The sequence below is a fragment of the Salvelinus fontinalis genome, chromosome 2, assembly GCF_029448725.1.
Source record: "Salvelinus fontinalis isolate EN_2023a chromosome 2, ASM2944872v1, whole genome shotgun sequence".
Classification (NCBI taxonomy): domain Eukaryota; kingdom Metazoa; phylum Chordata; class Actinopteri; order Salmoniformes; family Salmonidae; genus Salvelinus; species Salvelinus fontinalis.
In genome coordinates, this window is record NC_074666.1 from 68,867,785 (window position 1) to 68,889,230 (window position 21,446).

The 21,446-nt window shown below is 41.5% G+C and overlaps 1 protein-coding gene across 5 annotated transcripts in view; it reads left to right on the forward strand.

Annotated features, from left to right (window-relative positions):
* Positions 1 to 21,446, forward strand: part of LOC129824242 (sterile alpha motif domain-containing protein 11-like) — a 113,068-nt gene that overhangs the window by 29,393 nt on the left and 62,229 nt on the right. For all 5 annotated transcript variants that reach the window (XM_055883734.1, XM_055883724.1, XM_055883743.1 and 2 more), the window contains exon 4: positions 20,355 to 20,464. In XM_055883734.1, the coding sequence (XP_055739709.1) occupies positions 20,355 to 20,464 (110 nt within the window). The remainder of the gene's footprint in view (positions 1 to 20,354; positions 20,465 to 21,446) is intronic.

The following is a 21,446-nucleotide window of genomic DNA, read 5'->3' on the forward strand; positions in this document are numbered from 1 at the left end:
ACACAACCAGGGAATAAGGAGGAGACTAGATCGTGATCTGAAAATAAATAAAATAGTAACTTCCAATACTGCAATATAAAGGTATCTTATGATAAGAGTCAGATATCCAATCGTTTTCTTTTAGCCTGGAGTGGTAGTCTATTGCAAGTCTATTGAGACAATAGGTAAGTGACGCACGGAATCCAGATAGCACTTCATAATAACTCCACGTAATAAAGCATATCTAATGGATTAGTAAATAGTTATTTAATAATTTATTGATCATTACTCCATTCATAAGATGTTTAATTTACACTATATATCCAAAAGTATGTGGACACCCTTTCAAATTAGTGGATTAGGCTATATCAGCCACACGCGTTTCCTGACAGGTTTATAAAATCGAGAACATAACCATGCAATCTCCATAGACAAACATTGGCAGTAGAATGGCCTTACTCAATGTGGCACCGTGATAGGATGCCACCTTTCCAACAAGTCAGTTCGTCAAATTTCTGCACTTCTAGAGCTGCCCAGGTCAACTGTAAGTACTGTTATTGAAAAGTGTAAACGTCTAGGAGCAACAACGGCTCAGCCACGAAGGGGTAGGCCACACTAGCTCACAGAGTGCTGAATGCTTAAGCACATAGCGCGTAAAAATCTTAACACTCACTACCGAGCGCGTAACGCACATAGCTCGTAACACTCACTACCGAGTTCCAAACTGTCTCTGGAAGCAATGTCAGCACAAGAACTGTTCGTCGGGAACTTCATGAAATGGGTTTCCATGGCCGAGCAGCCGCACACAAGCCTAAGATCACCATGCGCAATGCCAAGCGTCGGCTTTACACCATGTAAATCTCGCCGCCATTGGAAACGGTGGAAACACTTTCTCTGAAGTGATGAATCACGCTTCACCAACTGGCAGTCCGACGGACGAATCTGAGTATGGCGGATTCCAGGAGAACGCTACCTGCCCGAATGCATAGTGCCAACTGTAAAGTTTGGTGGAGGAGGAATAATGGTCTGGGGCTGTTTTCATGGTTTGGGCTAGGCCCCTTAGTTCCAGTGAAGGGAAATTGTAACGCTACAGCAAATAATGACATTCTAGATGATTATGTGCTTCCAACTTTGTGGCAACAGTTTGGGAAATTGTTTGTTGAGATCGGTGTGGAAGAGCTTGACTGGCCTGCACAGAGCCCTGACCTCAACCCCATCAAACACCTTTGTGATGAATTGGAACACCGACTGCGAGCCAGGCCTAATCACCCACCATCAGTGCCTGACTTCACAAATGCTCTTGTGGCTGAATGGAACCAAGTCCCTGCAGCAATGTTCCAACATCTAGTGGAAAGCCTTCCCAGAAGAGTGGAGGCTTTTATAACAGCAAAAGGGGGACCAACTCCATACTAATGGCCCTGATTTTGGAATAAGATTTTTGACAAGCAGGTGTCCATATACTTTTGGTCGTGTAGTGTCAGTCCTTATAAACCATTTACTAATAATTAGTTAAGTATTTTTGTTTGGCCTCATGTAAAGTGTGGGCTATTTATACATTATAAATAGTGTAGAAATATTTTGAGTGACCAGTGTAACTTCTCACAAAATGATGGACATGCTTAATGTCTCAAAATATCAATGGTAAAATAATTAGCACCAAACACAGGATGTTAAAGGTTCAATGCAGTTGTTTTTAATCCCAATATCAAATCTTTTCTGGGTAGCAATCATCTTACTGTGATTGTTTTCAATTGAAATGGTCAAAAAGAAACAAAAATAGCTTCTTAGCAAAGAGCAATTTCTCAAACAAGAATTTTGAAAGGACTGTCTGGGAGTGGTCTGAGTGATGAGGGAAACACTGAAAACTAGCTGTTATTGGCAGAGAGGTTTGGAACTCTCTTTCCTATTGGTCTATTAACTAATTTAAAAAACGCCACACAACCAAAACAGACATACATTTCAGTCTTCATAAACAGCTGTTAAACTACAAGGGCATTATCAGAACTTTCACAATTTTAAAGTATTGTTCCAACCTCATAGTGTAGAAATATATGAAACACAGGATAATCACGTGTTTGACTGCACTGGCCCTTTAAAGGAAATATATCAAACATCAAACATTTTATTCACAAAAACTGTTGTGAAACAACTGTCGCAAGGACGTAACAAAGAGTTGTAATGTGTTGCTAACCATAAAACGGAACGGATAGTTTTTCTTTCTTTATTCCTTCATTACTACTGATATGTGAATGAGGTACATGTATGATTTACAAGTAGAAATGTTACATGTACTATATAACCTTGAAATGTTTCCAGCGCTTTAGTCTTTTAACCGCAGACAATTTTTTACACTTGGCTTTTTTTGGCGACACATTTACTGGGCCTTTTAAAGGTAGTAACTCTTCAAACGTATGTGATAGGTCAGTGAAATAATGTATTCAGAAATGTGTCTATGTACTGCTCTTAGTCTCTCGTGGACAAATTCTGCGTGTAAACTGAAACATCTGTTTCAACGGGATGGAATGCCTGGGTATGGAGCAGCAGTAGTTCTGGTGTTTGGGTTTTGATTGATTATTTTGATTGATTATTTGGACATACAGTGGTTCCTCCTTTAAAAGGTGCGAGCTTACGCCACGGGACTTTCAGGTAATTTGTGGTTTAGTACGGTACCCTGCATCAGCACTTCATTGCCCCAGACCACCACAAGGGGGAGTTAGAGTACTGATTATGCTTTTGGGTCCTACTGTGTCTCTAACTGACAATGAACGGGCGACATAAACCTAAATAGAAACTGATAATTGTGCACGACTTCAGTATTACTAAAACTGTTGTTACACTAAGGTTTTTATTATTTTATTTTATTAGGATTATTTTGCTCTTACTGTAGTACTGTAGGCCACTCCCGACCAGCCATTCTTTACAGTGCCTGAATGTGGTAATGGTCTAAGACACTGCATACATGTAGCTGTGCAAGCTGTGTTGCTACAGATGACGGTTCAATACCCGTGCTGGGAAAAGCCTGAGTTGATTGTAGGTTTTTGGTTTTTCTCCATCTAAAAACAGAGATAAATATTTCTCAATAACAAATTGGCTTTATTTACAAATTAGTAACAGCATCTCACCCCATGTTCAAGAATGGCCTTTTTTTCTCTCATTTTCCGTTATTTGAAAACTAAATAATCTCCAAAATACTGTTTATTTTTAAACAAAGTGATTATAATTAATATTCATTTAGAATTATATGAAAGCCCGTTGGATATTCTCACAGATCTATGATTAACTCTGGTATTAGCAGGACAATATATATTGGTCATATTTGTCATGGCTCCCGAGTTGCGCACAATGGGACTGCCTTGCAGTTCTCCGGCCTGTGTCCACTGAACGCGCTCGAGGTTCAGGGCACGAGGGCAGAGGGCACGGGATGGGCCGCAGAGACGCGCACAGAAGACCGACCTAGCCAATGAAACGGGAGGAGGAGGAGGAGGAAGAGGGAGGGTGTGGACACCCACCCCGCCACACTAGCAACACTTTAAGGGGCATTGCACTAATAATGGCGCTGACTAGGGAAACGTTCCCGCTGTTCTGTTTTTAGTGCCAGTCTGCACGTTTAAACTAAAACAATGTAACTAATAATGGCATATTTATGCTTTCATTAATAAAATAATGATAAAAATACTCTTTCAAAATGCCGATGTTTATTTAGTTATGGATCCATAACGAATTACTATGAGAATAAATATCACTGAATTACAGAAATATCCTCCAATCCTCCAATTCTCTATAGGTAATTATTGGCGAGTCACGTCATATTTTTCGATATACTGTAGGCCTACCGTAGGCGGCATGAGTCTCACTAGTGTTGAGTAATGTGCTGTTAAAAGTGGTGTAGGTCTTATTTATTTAAAGAGCATATTGAAGTTAGAAGCAATAGGATTTGAAGCAATAGCCTGCAACTATTTTATCACCGTTTCGCATTGCTCTGAGACAAGCATGGGGACTGGTCTTGATAAATCAATGAGATTTTTATTTTCACTGAATCTCCATTTGGGTATTAGTTAGACTAGAATTAGAGTGTAGAAATGTTATGCTGTTAGCGTAACCTTTATTTAACTAGGCAAGTCAGCTAAGAACAAATTCTTATTTACAAGGATAGCCTACTCCTTCCTCCCTGTTGGGGAATTGAACCCCAGTCTCCCACATGCCCAGTACTGTACTCCCGACCGTCACGTTGTACAGCGCCATATTTTCCATTCCATCCTAACAGAAACCCAGAGGGTTTTTCATTTTTTTCTTGGAATAGAAACACCATAATATTAATCAAATTAATTAAGCAAGTACCAGTCAAAGTTTGGACACACCTACTCATTCCAGGGGTTTTCTTTATTTTTACTATTTTCTACAATAGTAATAGTGAAGACGTCACACCTATGAAATAACACATATGGAATCAGGTAAGAACAAATTCGTATTTACAAGGACAGCCTACTCCTTCCTCCCCGTCGGAGAATTGAACCCTGGTCTCTCGCGTGCCCGCATTCTCTAGTACAGCCATTATTGAAGGCGATCAAATGCTTCTCAAAGATGCCCTCTGGTGGTCAAACTAGCACTAACCAGCATTAATGGTACCAGTGTTTCATACTTAAATATCGTGCCATAGAATTCTGCGGCACCATGCAAGCTGTGCCGCAGTATGCTGCAACTTTTAAAGCAGGAACCACTGTATCAGGATTGGGCAATGGCAGTGCTTAACCTTTGACTGATTCACACGTGTGGTGAAATTAGCTTTGTCTGAGAGTTTTCTTTTGCGAGGGTGAAGACTTCGCAAACCGGAATTCCAAATTTCTAACACCTATGGACCCAAAATTTGATCCCACAGCTGAACAAATTATGCAAGATTTTAGTTCTGGGTTAATCAAGATTAGAACGCTACAAGGACTGACTGCAATCCACACTTTGGTTTTGGTAGAAAAGCCACTGCCAAGAGATGATTGGCATTTTCGGACTAAAATCGTTATTTAACTCAGAATAGAGTGTGTCTAAAGTTAATTTGAGTCATTTAGCAGATGCTCTTATCCAGAGTTACTTACAGTGGTGAGTGCATACATTTTCATACTGTTCCCCCATGGAAATCAAACCCACAATCCTGGCGTTGCAAGCACCATGCTCGATCGACTGAGCTATACGGGACACCATCACACACTTACACATCACACTATTACAACAGTGTGACTGTTTTGGCATAAATATATTTTCCAAAAAATCCCCTGTATTGTGTGCCTATTGTTTAACCATTGATATGTTCTAGAGGCCATTTGAGACCTTGAATGGTGACTTTGGGATTTTGGGAAATGAAGCCCTTTATCTACAGATGAACTCATGGATACCATTTTTATGTTTCTTTGTCCATACTGGAAGGAAGTTAGAGGTGGTTTCGCGAGCCAATGCTAACATGCTAGCAGACACCATAGATCTCCGGTCATTATGCTAACGCTAGTTAGCAATTGCACTAGCGCTAGTTAGCAACTTCCTTCAAACTGCACGCAGTAACATACAAATGATATCCACGAGTTCATCTGACTTTGGGGAAGTAGATAAATCCTGATGTATCCCTTTAAGAAGCATCAGGTACTGCTGGGATGTCTGGAATGCTGGAATGTCTACCAATGGCATGTCCATCTTGGTAAATGGTTTATTTTTTTTTATTTTTTTTATTTAACCTTTATTTAACCAGGTAGGCAAATTGAGAACACGTTCTCATTTACAATTGCGACCTGGCCAAGATAAAGCAAAGCAGTTCGACACATACAACAACACATAGTTACACATGGAGTAAAAACAAACATATAGTCAATAATACAGTGGAAAAAAATAAGTCTATATACAATGTGAGCAAGTGAGGTGAGATAAGGGAGGTGAAGGCAAACAGATATATGTATAAATAAATAAAATATAAAAAGGCCATGGAGGCGAAGTGAGTACAACAGAGCAAGTAAAATAAAAACAAAAAAAACACTGGAATGGTTGGTTTGCATTGGAAGAAAGTGCAAAGTAGAGACAGAAATAATGGGGTGCAAAGGAGTAAAATAAATTAATTAATAAATACAGTAGGTAGAGAGGTAGTTGTTTGGGCTAAATTGTAGATGGGTTATGTACAGGTGCAGTAATCTATGAGCTGCTCTGACAGCTGGTGCTTAAAGCGAGTGAGGGAGATAGGTGTTTCCAGTTTCAGAGATTTTTGTAGTTCGTTCCAGTCATTGGCAGCAGAGAACTGGAAGGAGAGGCGTCCAAAGGAAGAATTGGTTTTGGGGGTGACTAGAGAGATATACCTGCTGGAGCGCGTGCTACAGGTAGGTGCTGCTATGGTGAGATAAGGGGGGACTTTACCTAGCAGGGTCTTGTAGATGACCTGGAACCAGTGGGTTTGGCGACGAGTATGAAGCGAGGGCCAGCCAACGAGAGTGTACAGGTCGCAGTGGTGGGTAGTATATGGGGCTTTGGTGACAAAACGGATGGCACTGTGATAGACTGCATCCAATTTATTGAGTAGGGTTTTGGAGGCTATTTTGTAAATGACATCACCGAAGTCGAGGATTGGTAGGATGGTCAGTTTTACAAGGGTATGTTTGGCAGCATGAGTAAAGGATGCTTTGTTGCGGAATAGGAAGCCAATTCTAGATTTGACTTTGGATTGGAGATGTTTGATGTGGGTCTGGAAGGAGAGTTTACAGTCTAACCAGACACCTAGGTATTTGTAGTTGTCCACATATTCTAAGTCAGAGCCGTCCAAAGTAGTGATGTTGGACAGGCGGGCAGGAGCAGGCAGCGATCGGTTGAAGAGCATGCATTTGGTTTTACTTGTATTTAAGAGCAGTTGGAGGCCACGGAAGGAGAGTTGTATGGCATTGAAGCTCGCCTGGAGGGTTGTTAACACAGTGCCAAAAGAAGGGCCAGAAGTATACAGAATAGTGTCGTCTGCGTAGAGGTGGATCAGAGAATCACCAGCAGCAAGAGCGACATCATTGATGTAAACAGAGAAGAGAGTCGGTCCAAGAATTGAACCCTGTGGCACCCCCATAGAGACTGCCAGAGGCCCGGACAACAGACCCTCCGATTTGACACACTGAACTCTATCAGAGAAGTAGTTGGTGAACCAGGCGAGGCAATCATTAGAGAAACCAAGGCTGTCGAGTCTGCCAATGAGGATGTGGTGATTGACAGAGTCAAAAGCCTTGGCCAGGTCAATGAATACGGCTGCACAGTATTGTTTCCTATCGATGGCGGTTACGATATCGTTTATGACCTTGAGCGTGGCTGAGGTGCACCCATGACCAGCTCTGAAACCAGATTGCATAGCGGAGAAGGTGTGGTGTGATTCGAAATGGTCGGTAATCTGTTTGTTGACTTGGCTTTCGAAGACCTTAGAAAGGCAGGGTAGGATAGATATAGGTCTGTAGCAGTTAGGGTCAAGGGTGTCCCCCCCTTTGAAGAGGGGGATAACCGCAGCTGCTTTCCAATCTTTGGGGATCTCAGACGACACGAAAGAGAGGTTGAAGAGGCTAGTAATAGGGGTGGCAACAATTTCAGCAGATAGTTTTAGAAAGAAAGGGTCCAGATTATCTAGCCCGGCTGATTTGTAAGGGTCCAGATTTTGCAGCTCATTAAGAACATCAGCTGACTGAATTTGGGAGAAAGAGAAATGGGGAAGGCTTGGGCGAGTAGCAGAGGGGAGGGCAGTGCTGTTGTCCGGGGTAGGGGTAGCCAGGTGGAAAGCATGGCCAGCCGTAGAAAAATGCTTATTGAAATTCTCAATTATAGTGGATTTGTCGGTGGTGACAGTGTTTCCTATCTTCAGAGCGGTTGGAAGCTGGGAGGAGGTGTTCTTATTCTCCATGGACTGTACGGTGTCCCAGAACTTTTTTGAATTTGTGTTGCAGGAAGCAAATTTCTGCTTGAAAAAGCTAGCCTTGGCTGTTCTAACTGCCTGTGTATATTGGTTTCTGGCTTCCCTGAAAAGTTGCATATCACGGGGGCTGTTCGATGCTAATGCAGAACGCCATAGGATGTTTTTCTGATGGTTAAGGGCAGTCAGGTCAGGAGAGAACCAAGGGCTATATCTGTTCCTGGTTCTAAATTTCTTGAATGGGGCATGCTTATTCAAGATGGTGAGGAAGGCATTTTTAAAAAATGACCAGGCATCCTCTACTGACGGGATGAGATCAATATCCTTCCAGGATATCCCGGCCAGGTCGATTAGGAAGGCCTGCTCGCTGAAGTGTTTCAGGGAGCGTTTGACAGTGATGAGTGGAGGTCGTTTGACCGCTGACCCATTACGGATGCAGGCAATGAGGCAGTGATCGCTGAGATCTTGGTTGAAAACAGCAGAGGTGTATTTGGAGGGCAAGTTTGTTAGGATGATATCTATGAGGGTACCCGTGTTTACGGAATTGGGGTGGTACCTGGTAGGTTCATTGATAATTTGTGTGAGATTGAGGGCATCAAGCTTATATTGTAGGGTGGCTGGGGTGTTGAGCATGTTCAAATTTAGGTCGCATAGCAGCACGAGCTCTGAAGATAGATGGGGGGCAATCAGTTCACATATAGTGTCCAGAGCACAGCTGGGGGCAGAGGGTGGTCTATAGCAGGCGGCAACGGTGAGAGACTTGTTTTTAGAGAGGTGGATTTTTAAAAGTAGAAGTTCAAATTGTTTGGGAACAGACCTGGATAGTATAACAGAACTCTGCAGGCAGTCTTTGCAGTAGATTGCAACACCGCCCCCTTTGGCCGTTCTATCTTGTCTGAAAATATTGTAATTGGGGATAAAAATGTCTGAATTTTTGGTGGTCTTTCTAAGCCAGGATTCAGACACGGCTAAAACATCCGGGTTGGTAGAGTGTGCTAAAGCAGTGAACAAAACAAACTTAGGGATGAAGCCAAGGCTATTACGGTTACAGAAGTCATCAAAAGAGAGCGCCTGGGGAATAGGAGTGGAGCCAGGTACTGCAGGGCCTGGATTCACCTCTACATCACCAGAGGAACAGAGGAGAAGTAGGATAATGGTACGGCTAAAAGCTATGAGAATTGGTCGCCTAGAGCTACTAGAGCAGAGAGTAAAAGGAAGTTTCTGGGGGCGATAAAATAGTTTAAAGGAATAATGTACAGACAAAGGTATGGTAGGATGTGAATACAGTGGAGGTAAACCTAGGTATTGAGTGATGATGAGAGAGATCTTGTCTCTAGAAACATCATTGAAACCAGGTGATGTCATCGCATATGTGGGTGGTGGAACTGATAGGTTGGATATGGTATAGAGAGCAGGGCTAGAATCTCTACAGTGAAATAAGCCAATAAACACTAACCAGAACAGCAATGGACAAGGCATATTTACATTAAGGAGAGGCATGCTTAATCGAGTGATCAGTAAGGGTCCAGTGAGTAGAGGTTGGTTGGGGTCGTGGCGATCCAGACAGCTGGCCGGGTATATGGCTATCGGTAGCAGCATAGGATGGAGGTCTGTTTGTAGATACCTCGTGCGTTTCCGTCGGTAGGTTCCGTGTAGTGGGGTTTTGTTCAGATAGCAGCCGATAGGACAGCTAACGATTAGCGGGCCTCAGGTGAGCGTTCAGGTAACGTCGGGACGGATTTGCCGGTTGGATAAATCCCTCGGGCAGATAACGTCGGCAGTCAGTCGTGAAGGCCCGGTGGGGTTCCGTATCTGCAGCAGCAACAAAAGAAACGGGTCCGGATGGTGATGGAACTCCTCAGCTGGCTAGCTCCAGCATGATTTGAGTTTGCTCCGGGGTCGACGTAAGCCAATAGTCACACGGTATGCAGCTAGCTAGCTGCGAAATCAAGGTGCAAGTGTCCAGAGCCTGCGGTTGGAATCCGGGGAAACTGAGAGAAAAAAAAGTCCCGGAATGCTCCGGTCCGAGTCGCGTTGCACAAAAGTGCCGGTAGATTATCGAGCTAAAGGAATAGCTGATGACCGCAAAACGTGGGCAGCTGAAACACCAACGCTAGCTAGCAAACCGGCTAATTTCGGGGCAGCTACAGATTAGCTTCTGGCTAGCTATCGGAGTAGCTTCTGGTTAGCTATCAGGCTAGCTTCTGAATTAGCCCCTGGCTATCTTCCACGATGGATTTTCAGATTGAGATAAATAATACTTATTGTAATTGGTGAAGCGGGTTGCAGGAAAGCTTTTGCAGGAAAGCTTTTGTAGTTGAGTTCTTGGATAATAAAATAAATAAAAGATATGTGAAGAAAAGGTGTAAATATATATATATATATACAGGACACGACAAGACAATACGGAAAAGACGTCTGAACTGCTAAGCCACCTTGGAACTTTTTTCCTTTTATAAGGACCTACATTAAACATCTTATGAATGACCTTATGAATCCTTATTAAATACTTTGAAAGTTGTTTTATAAATGTGTGAATAACTAGGTTACTAACATTTACAAATGTGTGAGTAACGATTAATACATTTTCAGTAAACTATTTACTAATCCATTCGAAATGTTTTATTACATGGAGTTATTATAAAGTGCTACCGGAATCCATCATACTGGCTAAATATTTGACGGTGGTAGCTTAGGTTTAGTGTCTTATACTCAAGGGCAAAACAAAGCCTACCTGAGTGTTGTTTGAGTTTGACGTCGTGTAGATAACAAGGCTTTGATTCCAAAGTGCTGACAGAGAGTCTGGGTAATTACCGAGCAACCACCACGGATTATATAAGTTCCACCTGCAGACGTTGGGCTTTTAAGGAGCACCCTGTGGAAAAAAACGCCACGCAACACCATACGCTTATAGCCCTAGAAAACTCACTAAGTCAAGCATTTATGTCATATGTTTCTATTTCATGTACACAACCATGAAATTCTTCCTTTTCAAAAGCAAAATGTTCCCCATATTTCTTATGGAAGGGAAAATAGCATTATTATTTGTGTAGTATAACAGTCTAAGTAGATTACATGTCTGAAATGGGAGGAGGGAGGTTGTCACAAGGGTGCTGGTAGTAGGCCCTTCTTCCGCAGATGGACAAAGAGAGAGAGGTGTGCTGTGCAAAGCAGCCATACCTATTTCCACTGGGCATAGCCTTCTGTGAACCGCTGGACGCTAACATAGCAACCGCTATGTGACTCTGTGTATCTGAAAGTAGTCCCTGCAAGGTGTCCAGCCCCTCTCTAGGAAGCAGAGATGCTAGAGGCTGAACCCAGTGGAGGCCAACTCGCACAATTTCTACTAGAATCACGATACCTCACTCTATCAATGCTGGTATGTACTGGAGTAGAATGTATGATCTTTGTAAATTAGCATTTTGTCTTATGTCAGTTTTTAGTACTGTAGAAAAAGATAATGTAAGTTGTGTATTTATTTATATTGATGCAATAGTAATGTTCGCAGAGGGAAAACCCTCAGCTCAGCAGAGGCAAAGTTTGTTCGAGGTTTTATGCTAAGGAGGTACCGCTCCTTAAAAGCAGTACGTCTGAAAGATGTTTGTTTACAGTTGTGTAGTGGAGGAATGGGTAGGAGCCCAATACTAAATCATAGAATTGTCTTAAAATTGTCCAGACAGTTTTCTGGAGTTTAGTTTTTTAGTCCAAGAATGAAGGTTGGCCTGTGTCTCAGTCGTTCTCTCCTTATAGACGGCAATCTTTCCATTTAAACAATGGATATAAGTTAGTATTATAATAGTACTGTATTTTTATATTTACATTTGATCGTGTATGATAAACCTACGCTAATAAAACAACAAGTTTAACCTTTCTCTTACTTCTGGTCTCGTTGAGATTGTGTCTTAACTTAGAGCCAGCAAGGAGCCATCATGGCGACAGAGGAATTCTTGGAAAAGGCTTTCTCCTAAAGTTCTAATTAGTGAATATGGAGCTTTTCGATCTTTCTGGAAAAAAGGCTGAAGACCTATTTGCTACTTTCACACGCTTCTCCATGGCAACAGGTTAGGAGGTACTTGCAGCAAGAATCCAGTTTTCCTCATACATGGAAGTGTAGAATTTGTCTTCTTTCTGCGCAAAATATGACTTTTGCGTGGAGGGTCTAGTAAAGATGCTCACGAGTTGCTGTCTCTCCATAAAAACATTTGGAGGGTTGCATTTTAAACAGGGTACTGTTCCAAAGTGCTGTTTGATTATGTACTATAGGAAACCTACCTGCATACCTTTTTTAGAGTTGAAGTCCTAAATAATCTCTTTTGAATCTCGGTCCCTGGTTTGAAGAATTGCTTAATTTATCCCAAACTATTATTGGTAATTTACTTCCTAAAACTCAATATCACCTCTGCAGAGAGCGGCAACGCAATTAGACAATAGATAATACGCAATAAGACTATTAGATAATAGATGATAATAGATACAATATCTGAGATCAGATACTGAGATCTGACATTTGACATTTGGGAGAATATTTGGATCGATCAATTACTAAACATACTCACATCTCCAATAACATTGAGATTGGATTCTGACACCATCTTCTGGCTCAGTGTAGTGGCTTAGTTCGAGAGAACCGTACCAAGTCTCCATGTGGCAGACTTATCTTTTATTTCATTGTACTTTTCTTTCTCTCTGCGGCCATATCGGCCCCACATCAGCTTTTGTAAGGAAGGAATAACAGGGAAAGCCCAAGAGATATCCCGGACTGTTCTTATTTATTTATGTATCTATTTCTGGATTTATTTATGACTCCCTCTGCTTGCTCTGGCCCCAGTTGCAGGCTGTCTTTCCATCTAAATGTGAGGGGCATACGAACACAAGTCTTTGTCTGAAAACAAAACAAAACATGAAGTATGTCGAAATCCACATCTTTGCATTAAGCCTTTGTTTTCTGACAATGATTTTTTTCTCACCAAAACACCTTACATACGTACATTTTGGTCTAGAGAATGAAGATATCACTCAGCAATGGTAATTAAAGCATTGTCCTTTTTTAACTGTTCCTGTGTATTCGCATGAGCCCATATCACATGGTCATTTGAACTTGAGTCGGGGCAGGCTATAGTAAAGGATGTGGATCACCTGCAGTTGCAGGTTGTAGCCAGCTGTGTGGTCTGTTTTTTGTTTTGAGGTCGGAGGAGGAGGAGGAGGAGAAGGAGAGAGGGCTCTGCAGTAGCGCTATAGCTGCAGGCAGCAGGTGTTCCAAGCAGGCTGTCGTCTCTCTGGGTGTGTCCCAAATGGCACGCTACTCCCTATATAATGTACTACTTTTGACCAGATGGGCACTGCTCAAAAGCGTTGCTCTATATAGGGAATAGGGTGCTATTTGGGATGCAAAATCCCTCTACACCTGCATGACACCTCCATGGCCCCACCATGGCAGCTGCCTATATCCCCTTGTCCCCTCTGTCCCCCTGTCTGTCAGTGCAGTCTCAGTCGTGGTGTCAGACATGGCATCGGGGTGCCCAGGCTGCCAACCCGTGCCAGCCAGTGTCCGCTCACACTATGAGCTCCAGCTTTGTCCAGCTCCTCTTTGCCAATGTCACAGCAGGGCACTGTGGGGTTGCCCTCTGCTATTCTGTTCCCATGCCAGGAGAAGATGCTTTTCATGGCATTTGGAGAGTCTAATTTGTTTCTCCTTTGGTAATGTCAGAACAGCAGCTGCTTACTCTCTTTGGTTGAAGTTTCAACAACTTTCCCAGTGAACCTTTTCTGTGGGAGCTATTTTCTGTTTGGGTCCCGCTGTAGTTTCATGAACGTTTTCTAGTCACTTGTGAGTTATTATGGACACTAATAGACAGTGTCACAACACATTATACAGTGTCTTCAGAAAGTATGCAGTATTCGTACCCCTTGACTTATTACATATTTTGTTGCACTACAGGCTGAATTCAAAATTGAGTACATATTTTTTGGGGTTCTCACCCATCCACACACAACGCCCCATAATGACAAAAATGTTGCACATTTACTGAACATGAAATACAGAAATATCTTATTTACCTACATTTTCACACCCCTGAGTCAATACTTTGTAGAAGCACCTTTGGAAGCAATTACATCTGTGAATTTTTTGGGGTAAGTCTCTAAGAGCACACCTGGATTGTGCAACATTTGCCCGTTATTCCTTTCAAAAGTCTTCAAGCTCTGTCAAATTGGTTGTTGATCATTACCAGACAACCATTTTCAGGTCTTGCCATAGATTTTCAAGCAGATTTAAGTCAAAACTGTAACTCAGGAACATTCACACTCTTCTTGGTAAGCAACTCCGGTGTAGATTTGGCCATGTGGTTTAGGTTATTGTCCTGCTGAAAGGTCAATTAATTTCCCAGTGTCTGGTGGAAGCAGACTGAATCAATCAAATGTATATATAAAGTCCTTTTTACATCAGCTGAACCAGGTTTTCCTCTAGGATTTTGCCATTTCCATTTCTTTTTCATCCTAAAAAACTCCCTATTCCTTGACTATTACAAGCATACCCATAACATGATGCAGGCACAACTATGCTTGAAAATATTGAGAGTGGTACTCAGTAATGTATCGTATTTGCCCCAAACATAACACAGAATGCATATTTTGGAATATTACATTTTTTACAGGCCTCCCTTTTACAATGTTGTTGATCCATCCTCAGTTTTCTCCTATCACAGCCAATAAACTCTGTAACTGTTGTAAAGTCACCATTGGCCTCATGGTGAAATCCCTGAATGGTTTTTGTCCTCTCTGGCAACTGAGTTAGGAAGGACGCCTGTATCTTTGTAGTGACTGGGTGTATTGATACACCATCCAAAGTGCAATTAATAACTTCACCATGCTCAAAGGGATATTCAATGTCTGTTGTTTTTTTTACCCATCTACCAATAGGTGCCCTTTGCGAGACTTTGTAAAACCTCCCTAGTCTTTTTGGTTGAATCTGGTTTTGAAATTCATTGCTCGACTGATAATACAGATAATTGTGTGGGGTACAGAGATGGGCCAATCATTCAAAAATCGTCTTAAACACTGTTATTGCACACATGCAACTTATTATGTGACTTGTTAAGCACATTTTTACTCCTGAACTTACTTACGCTTGCCATAACAAAAGGGGTTGAATACTTATTGACTCAATACATTTCAGCTCTTCATTTTTTATGAATTGAATTAATAAAGAAACATAATTCCACTTGTACATTATGGGGTATTGTGTGTAGGCCAGTGACAAAAACACAACACATGTGGAAAAAGTCAAGGGGTGTGAATATTTTCTGAAGGCTCCGTATGTGTATTATAAGGCTTTGTAAAGGATGTTATTGCATTATATGTATGTACTATTATATGTATGTACTTCATAAAGAAGTGATACCAGGATTGTCTCTCTGGTCTAATGGTCATCTATACCAGCCCACGCGTTTGTTTTTCCCCCCTCTATACACCGAACAAAAGACTGAGTTTGGTCATCACTGTCTGAAAGTCAATGGAACTCTGAAAACATGTGACTGGACCCAATAGTTTCCTTTCAATGTGATAATGAGATACCGTGTCATTTTGTTATTTTACTCTTTTCTCCTTAATTGATTCAGAAATAGCCTCCAAATTGTCAGTTGTCTGAACACTTTACTGATTTACTATGGATCTTTCTAGAAATATATTCACCAACCATCTATCAGCAGTGCTCTCCTCTAAAAGTTGTATATGTTCTATGTTATGGGTGAGTAGAATTCGGAGCTCATTGGATTGAATGGATCATGGTTCTGATTCTCAAACAATGAAAAGAACATCTTTCTTTTCCATTGTAATCCGTCAAAGTTACCCTGCATTAGAGCCTGTCGAATAAAGTAGTAGCATCTGGGTCATGGCATCTCTATCAGTCTGTCAGTTAGTCTGTCCTGTGGACTGGACCGACTGGGGATGATGAGGGTGGTATTGATCAGTTTAGGGATGAGCCGAGGATGAGATGATTCTCTTCGGTGTGCGGCCTAGGCCATAAAACAGAATCTCATGTTCCTCTTAGCGGTCACCACCACATCCAATCGCTACCCCCCTTCCCTTATCCTTATCCTTACCCTATGCCCCCCCCCCTCCCCCCCACCCACCTACCCAACTCATGAGGGAGAGCTGAGTCAGGCGGCTAGGACTTAACCCCCCCCCCACACACACACACACACACACAGCCCCTGTAGCCCAAGCACAGATTATGACCTTGGCCTGGCCACCCGTGCAGGGGGGAGGAGCTGTCCCTCTTTATCCAACCATGCAGGGACTGCGCAGGAAAAGTGTGCTAATTACCAGCGCTAATGATGTCCTTGTTCGTCACAGCTTAGCATCGCTACATTGCCATGCGATAATAACCCTGTAGCCTCAGTGAGAAATTCAGAGTAGCATTATGACGATCACTTTCAATGATAGGGAGCAGGTAGGGTCAGGGAGTTTAGTTGCTAGCGGATCTCAATTTTGCGTATCTGGCATTTTTTGCATGAAAATGTAATCTAAATTAGCCAGTATGACTATGAACCTTAACAAAGTAGACCTGAATTGAGTGTACCAAATACATAATAGAAATTTGATTTTCAACTTCTTTACAGGTTGCATTTTGATTGAGGTCCAGGGCTTGGTTGGAGTAGTGTCACCGAAAGTGTGACGTCATGGCACAACTAAAGCATAATTTGTCGCTTAGCTATTAGGCAGGACTTATTTTGTCTGCGTTCGGTTATGTTTTAAGTTTGACTCATTGATTCCCGTTGACTGACAAGCAACTGGTATCCCAACGTGGTCAGAATCAGACAAAATAAATTCCCCCGCATCTGTTCCGTACAATTTGGAAAACAGCTCGGAGCATGGCAGCCTGGCATTACGGAGCTAGAGCCTATAATCACTGTGCTGTAAAAAGCCAGAATCCAGCAGCCGCAAACCATGTGGCCTCCTCAGAGTGGTGGCCAATCAGAACCATCCCCAGCCACTATGCCTTGTCACCCTGACTCCCTCCACTGTCTCTTCCTGGTTAGCAATAATGTTCCCTGAACATATGGGGGAAATTCTGGATCCTGTTCTTATGTCAGACAACTAGTATGTTCACCAAACTTGATTTGAACATAGTCAGTTGAACTTGATAATCCAAATTTAAGGAAACAGGAGAAAAGTATTAAATGTAATGCCATTTATTCATATCTTCCTTATCTGTATTCTGTATTTTCTGCAATAAAATAACACTTCAGGCATAACTTTTGCAGAATTGAACATTCAATAAACCAAACCTTTTCGACCGTATGCCCCATAGCCATATAGTGATGGAGAGATTCGTCTGTGATATTCCCTCAAATGCTAAGCGCCTATTTTCCATCGTTATGCCGTTTAATGCGATGAGAGCGCTAATCAGATTGCGTTGAAGTAACTCCATGACACAGTTGTGTCCGTAGTTGCTGCTGTTGGATTAGAGGGAGCTGGTAGGGCATTGGGCATGGCAGGCAGATCCAAGCCCTAATCTCTAAAACCCTCCTATGGTTTGGCCTTGAAGAGAGGCTAGGGCAGTGGTGTCACTGTGGGAGAGCGGGCTTTAAAGTCCAGGGACTACAGTTGAAAATGAAACAACTTCTGGGTTGTACCATTGGATTAATATATTTCTTCTGCATCTGTAAATACCAACCATTAGTCTGTGTGATTAACGGGGGCTGAGCTAGAGTGGTGTTTGTGAGAAGGTGCCCGAGGCCGGATCTTTTTACAAAAACGCCTGTAAAGTCTGAATGGTTTGAGCTACAAACGTATCTATGAAAAGCGGAGGCTCTCATGAACACGCACATGTAACTTGTTTTGCTCTATGACGCTGACAAGTGACACAAGAGTCGTTAAGGGGTAAGGGGTTCTTCTACATAGAAGATCATAGGAAGTCCCAGGGCATAGTGTCTGTAATACTGTAATAAGCTCACATAGTTGCTGTCACAAACTCTGCCCAGTTGTCACATATTCATTTCCCAGTGAGCTAATAATTTCTGTACTTACAGCATTCATATAAATTCATTTTTATCAGGTTGTTGCTTTGGCAGACCTTAATTTTTTGTTGTTGACATTTGTTAATACAACTAATGAATGCAACTTTTGGCTGTAAGTGCACTTCATTTAGCAGCCCTAGCACCAGGAAGGCAAAGTGTTCCCATTTTTAACCATTTCATGTGTCTGAAGGTAGAACTCCGCCGTCCTGGCAGGCCCAGAGAGCAAATCAAGAGCACCTATAGGCCTACCGCTGGCCAATCAGATAGCTCAGATCACTGTGTCTGCACAGTTTCCTCGAGCCAGAGACTGTAAAAAGAAGCCTCAAACACACAGCAAAGTTGATACTGTGAGATTTCAAGGCTTTTAAAACCATGACTAGAGAGAGACTTAATGAATACAGCAAAGAGCTGCTATTTTCATGAATAAATTAATGTCTAAGCTGTTATTAAGCACTGTCATCACTTTGTTCAAAGCCATAAAATGTGTGTTCTCCCTACTTCCACTCACGCTACGACCAGCACTGCAGATGCAATGAATGAGTATAGCAAAGTGTTCAGATAAGGTAGTGTTTGTTATTATTAGCAGCTTGGGTCTTTTTTAATTTTGAGGAATATTTCACTTTCTCAAGTCATCGGAGTAACACCATGAATTGGTGCGTGAGGCAGAAACAATGCAGCGCGACTTGAGTTTCGCCATCAGCTGGAAGACTGTGTCCCCTTTTCTCAGAGGAGGGAGAGCGGAGGGACGGTAAGTCGGGTGAGTGGCAGCCTCACTGCTGCTCCCTCCCCCCAGACTGACCATCAAATGGCGGCCATCCGCCCAGTAAAAAAAAATAGAATCAAATTATTATGCTCGCTCAGCTGTGCCTCGCAAGTAGGCTGATACGACAAATGAAATCAAATCAAATCAAACTTAATTTCTCACATGCACAACAAGTGTAGACCTTACCGTGAAATACTTACTTTCAAGTCCTTAACCAACAGCGCAGTTCAAGAAGAGTTAAGAAAGTATTTACCAAATAAACTAAAGTAGAATATAAAAATAATAAAAAGTAACACAATAACATAACAATAACGAGGCTATATACAGGAGATACCAGTACGGAGTCAGTGTGCAGGGGGTACAGGTTAGTTGAGGTAATTTGTACATGTAGGTAGGGGGTGAAGTGACTATGCGTAGATAATAACCAGCGAGTAGCAGCAGTGTACAAAATGTCCAGTGGACAATGTAATAGTCCGGTGGCCATTTTATTAATTGTTCAGCAGTCTTATGGCTTGGGGGTAGAAGCTGTTAAGGAACCTTTTGGTCCTAAACTTGGCGCTCCGGTACCGCTTGTCGTGCGGTAGCAGAGAAAACAGTCTATGACTCGGGTGACTGGAGTCTCTGACAATTTTATGGGCTTTCCTCTGACACCGCCTATTATATAGGTCCTGGATTGCAGGAAGCTTGGCCCCAGTGTCGTACTGGGCCGTACGCAGTACCATCTGTAGCGCCTTACGGTCAGATGAGGACGAAGTTTAGTTTTGAGCAGTTTTGAGTTGTCATGTGACATGTTTCATTTACTGTAGCCATGTAATGTTATGTTATGTTGTGTTGTTTTATGTTATCTTTTGTTATCTTAGGTTGTCTTATGTTATGTGTTATATTGTGTTATGTTGTGTAATGTTATGTTATGTTGTGTTATGTGTTGTGTTATGTTATGTGTTATGTTGTGTTATGTGTTATGTTGTGTCATATTATGTTGTGTTACGTTACGTGTTGTGTTATGTTGTGGTATGTTGTGTCTATGTTATGTGTTATGTTATGTTGTGTTTAATTTATTGTATGTGTTATGTTGTGTCATGTTATGTTGTGTCATGTCATGTTGTGTTGTGTTATGTTTTGTGTTATGTTATGTTATGTTTTGTGTTATGTTATATTGTGTTATGTTGTGTCTATGTTATGTGTTATGTTATGTTGTGTTTATTTTATTGTATGTGTTACGTTACGTGTTGTGTTATGTTGTGGTATGTTATGTTATATTGTGTTATGTTGTGTTATGTTTTGTGTTATGTTTTATGTTGTCTTATGTTATGTTGTGTTTATTTTATTGTATGTGTCATGTTGTGTCATGTTATGTTGTGTCATGTTGTGTCATGTTTTGTTGTGTTATGTTATGTTATATTGTGTTATGTTGTGTTTATGTTATGTTATGTGTTATATTGTGTCATGTTGTGTTATGTTGTGTCTTTTTACTATCACAATAAAGTGAGTTCCACACTCCATATATGAACTCCAAGTCATTTATTGGGTATTTACCAACGTTTCGGCATCACTCTGCCTTCTTCATGGTTCATGTTTTGTGTGCTTATTGCTATCCTCTGTTACTATGTGTTTGTGCCTTGTTGCATCTTAATAACGTGTCATATAAAGCAGTGTGTGTGAGTTGCTAACACCCTGACTCTGTGCGTTTCAGCCGTGACAGTGACCTCTCTAAAATCATCTCCAACCTCCACCACACAAGACAGCACGGCATGCCCGAGGACCAGCCAGCCACTGACCTCAGCACCAACACAGGACACACAGGTAAGATACTACAAGACCTGGGACGGGGGTTTGGGTGTTGTGTGTGTTTCTATATGTCTGTGTATCTCTTCGTTTTTTCCCCTGTATTCCACCAATTTGCAATAAGGTTACGTTTTCTTTACATCAACATTAGTAATTCATCACCATTATGCATTAGTCCATTAATGTGCTGTAATTTGTTTGATTGGGGAATTTACTGTAAGCTTATTACTGATTCCTGAAGGTGGCTCTCAAGTCGATTACTTAAGGTTCTTGTTAGCCTGTTCTATTGCACTCCAGGTTTTTCCTTAGCCCCCTGTTTTAAATTACCACTAAATAAATAGCTTTGTTTGCCATTAATCCAGTTTCATGGGCGTAAAGGAACCATGGTGTGTGTTAAGCTACAGTAAGAGCCTTCTGACAGTTTACAGCCCAACAGTTAAACGCCCTAATAACACCAGCCACTGTTTCATCAGTTTTAGTTCTGAATCAGACAGTTTTAGTTCTGAATCAGACTGTTTTAGTTCTGAATCAGACTGTTTTAGTTCTGAATCAGACTGTTTTAGTTCTAAATCAGACTGTTTTAGTTCTGAATCAGACTGTTTTAGTTCTGAATCAGACTGTTTTAGTTCTGAATCAGACTGTTTTAGTTCTGAATCAGACTGTTTTAGTTCTAAATCAGACTGTTTTAGTTCTGAATCAGACTGTTTTAGTTCGGAACCAGACTGTTTTAGTTCTGAATTAGACTGTTTTAGTTCTGAATCAGACTGTTTTAGTTCTGAATCAGACTGTTTTAGTTCTGAATCAGACTGTTTTAGTTCTAAATTAGACTGTTTTAGTTCGGAATCAGACTGTTTTAGTTCGGAATCAGACTGTTTTAGTTCGGAATCAGACTGTTTTAGTTCTGAATTAGACTGTTTTAGTTCTGAATTAGACTGTTTTAGTTCGGAATAAGACTGAATGTTGGAACTTTATACTTTCAGGTCGTTACTTGTGTAATATT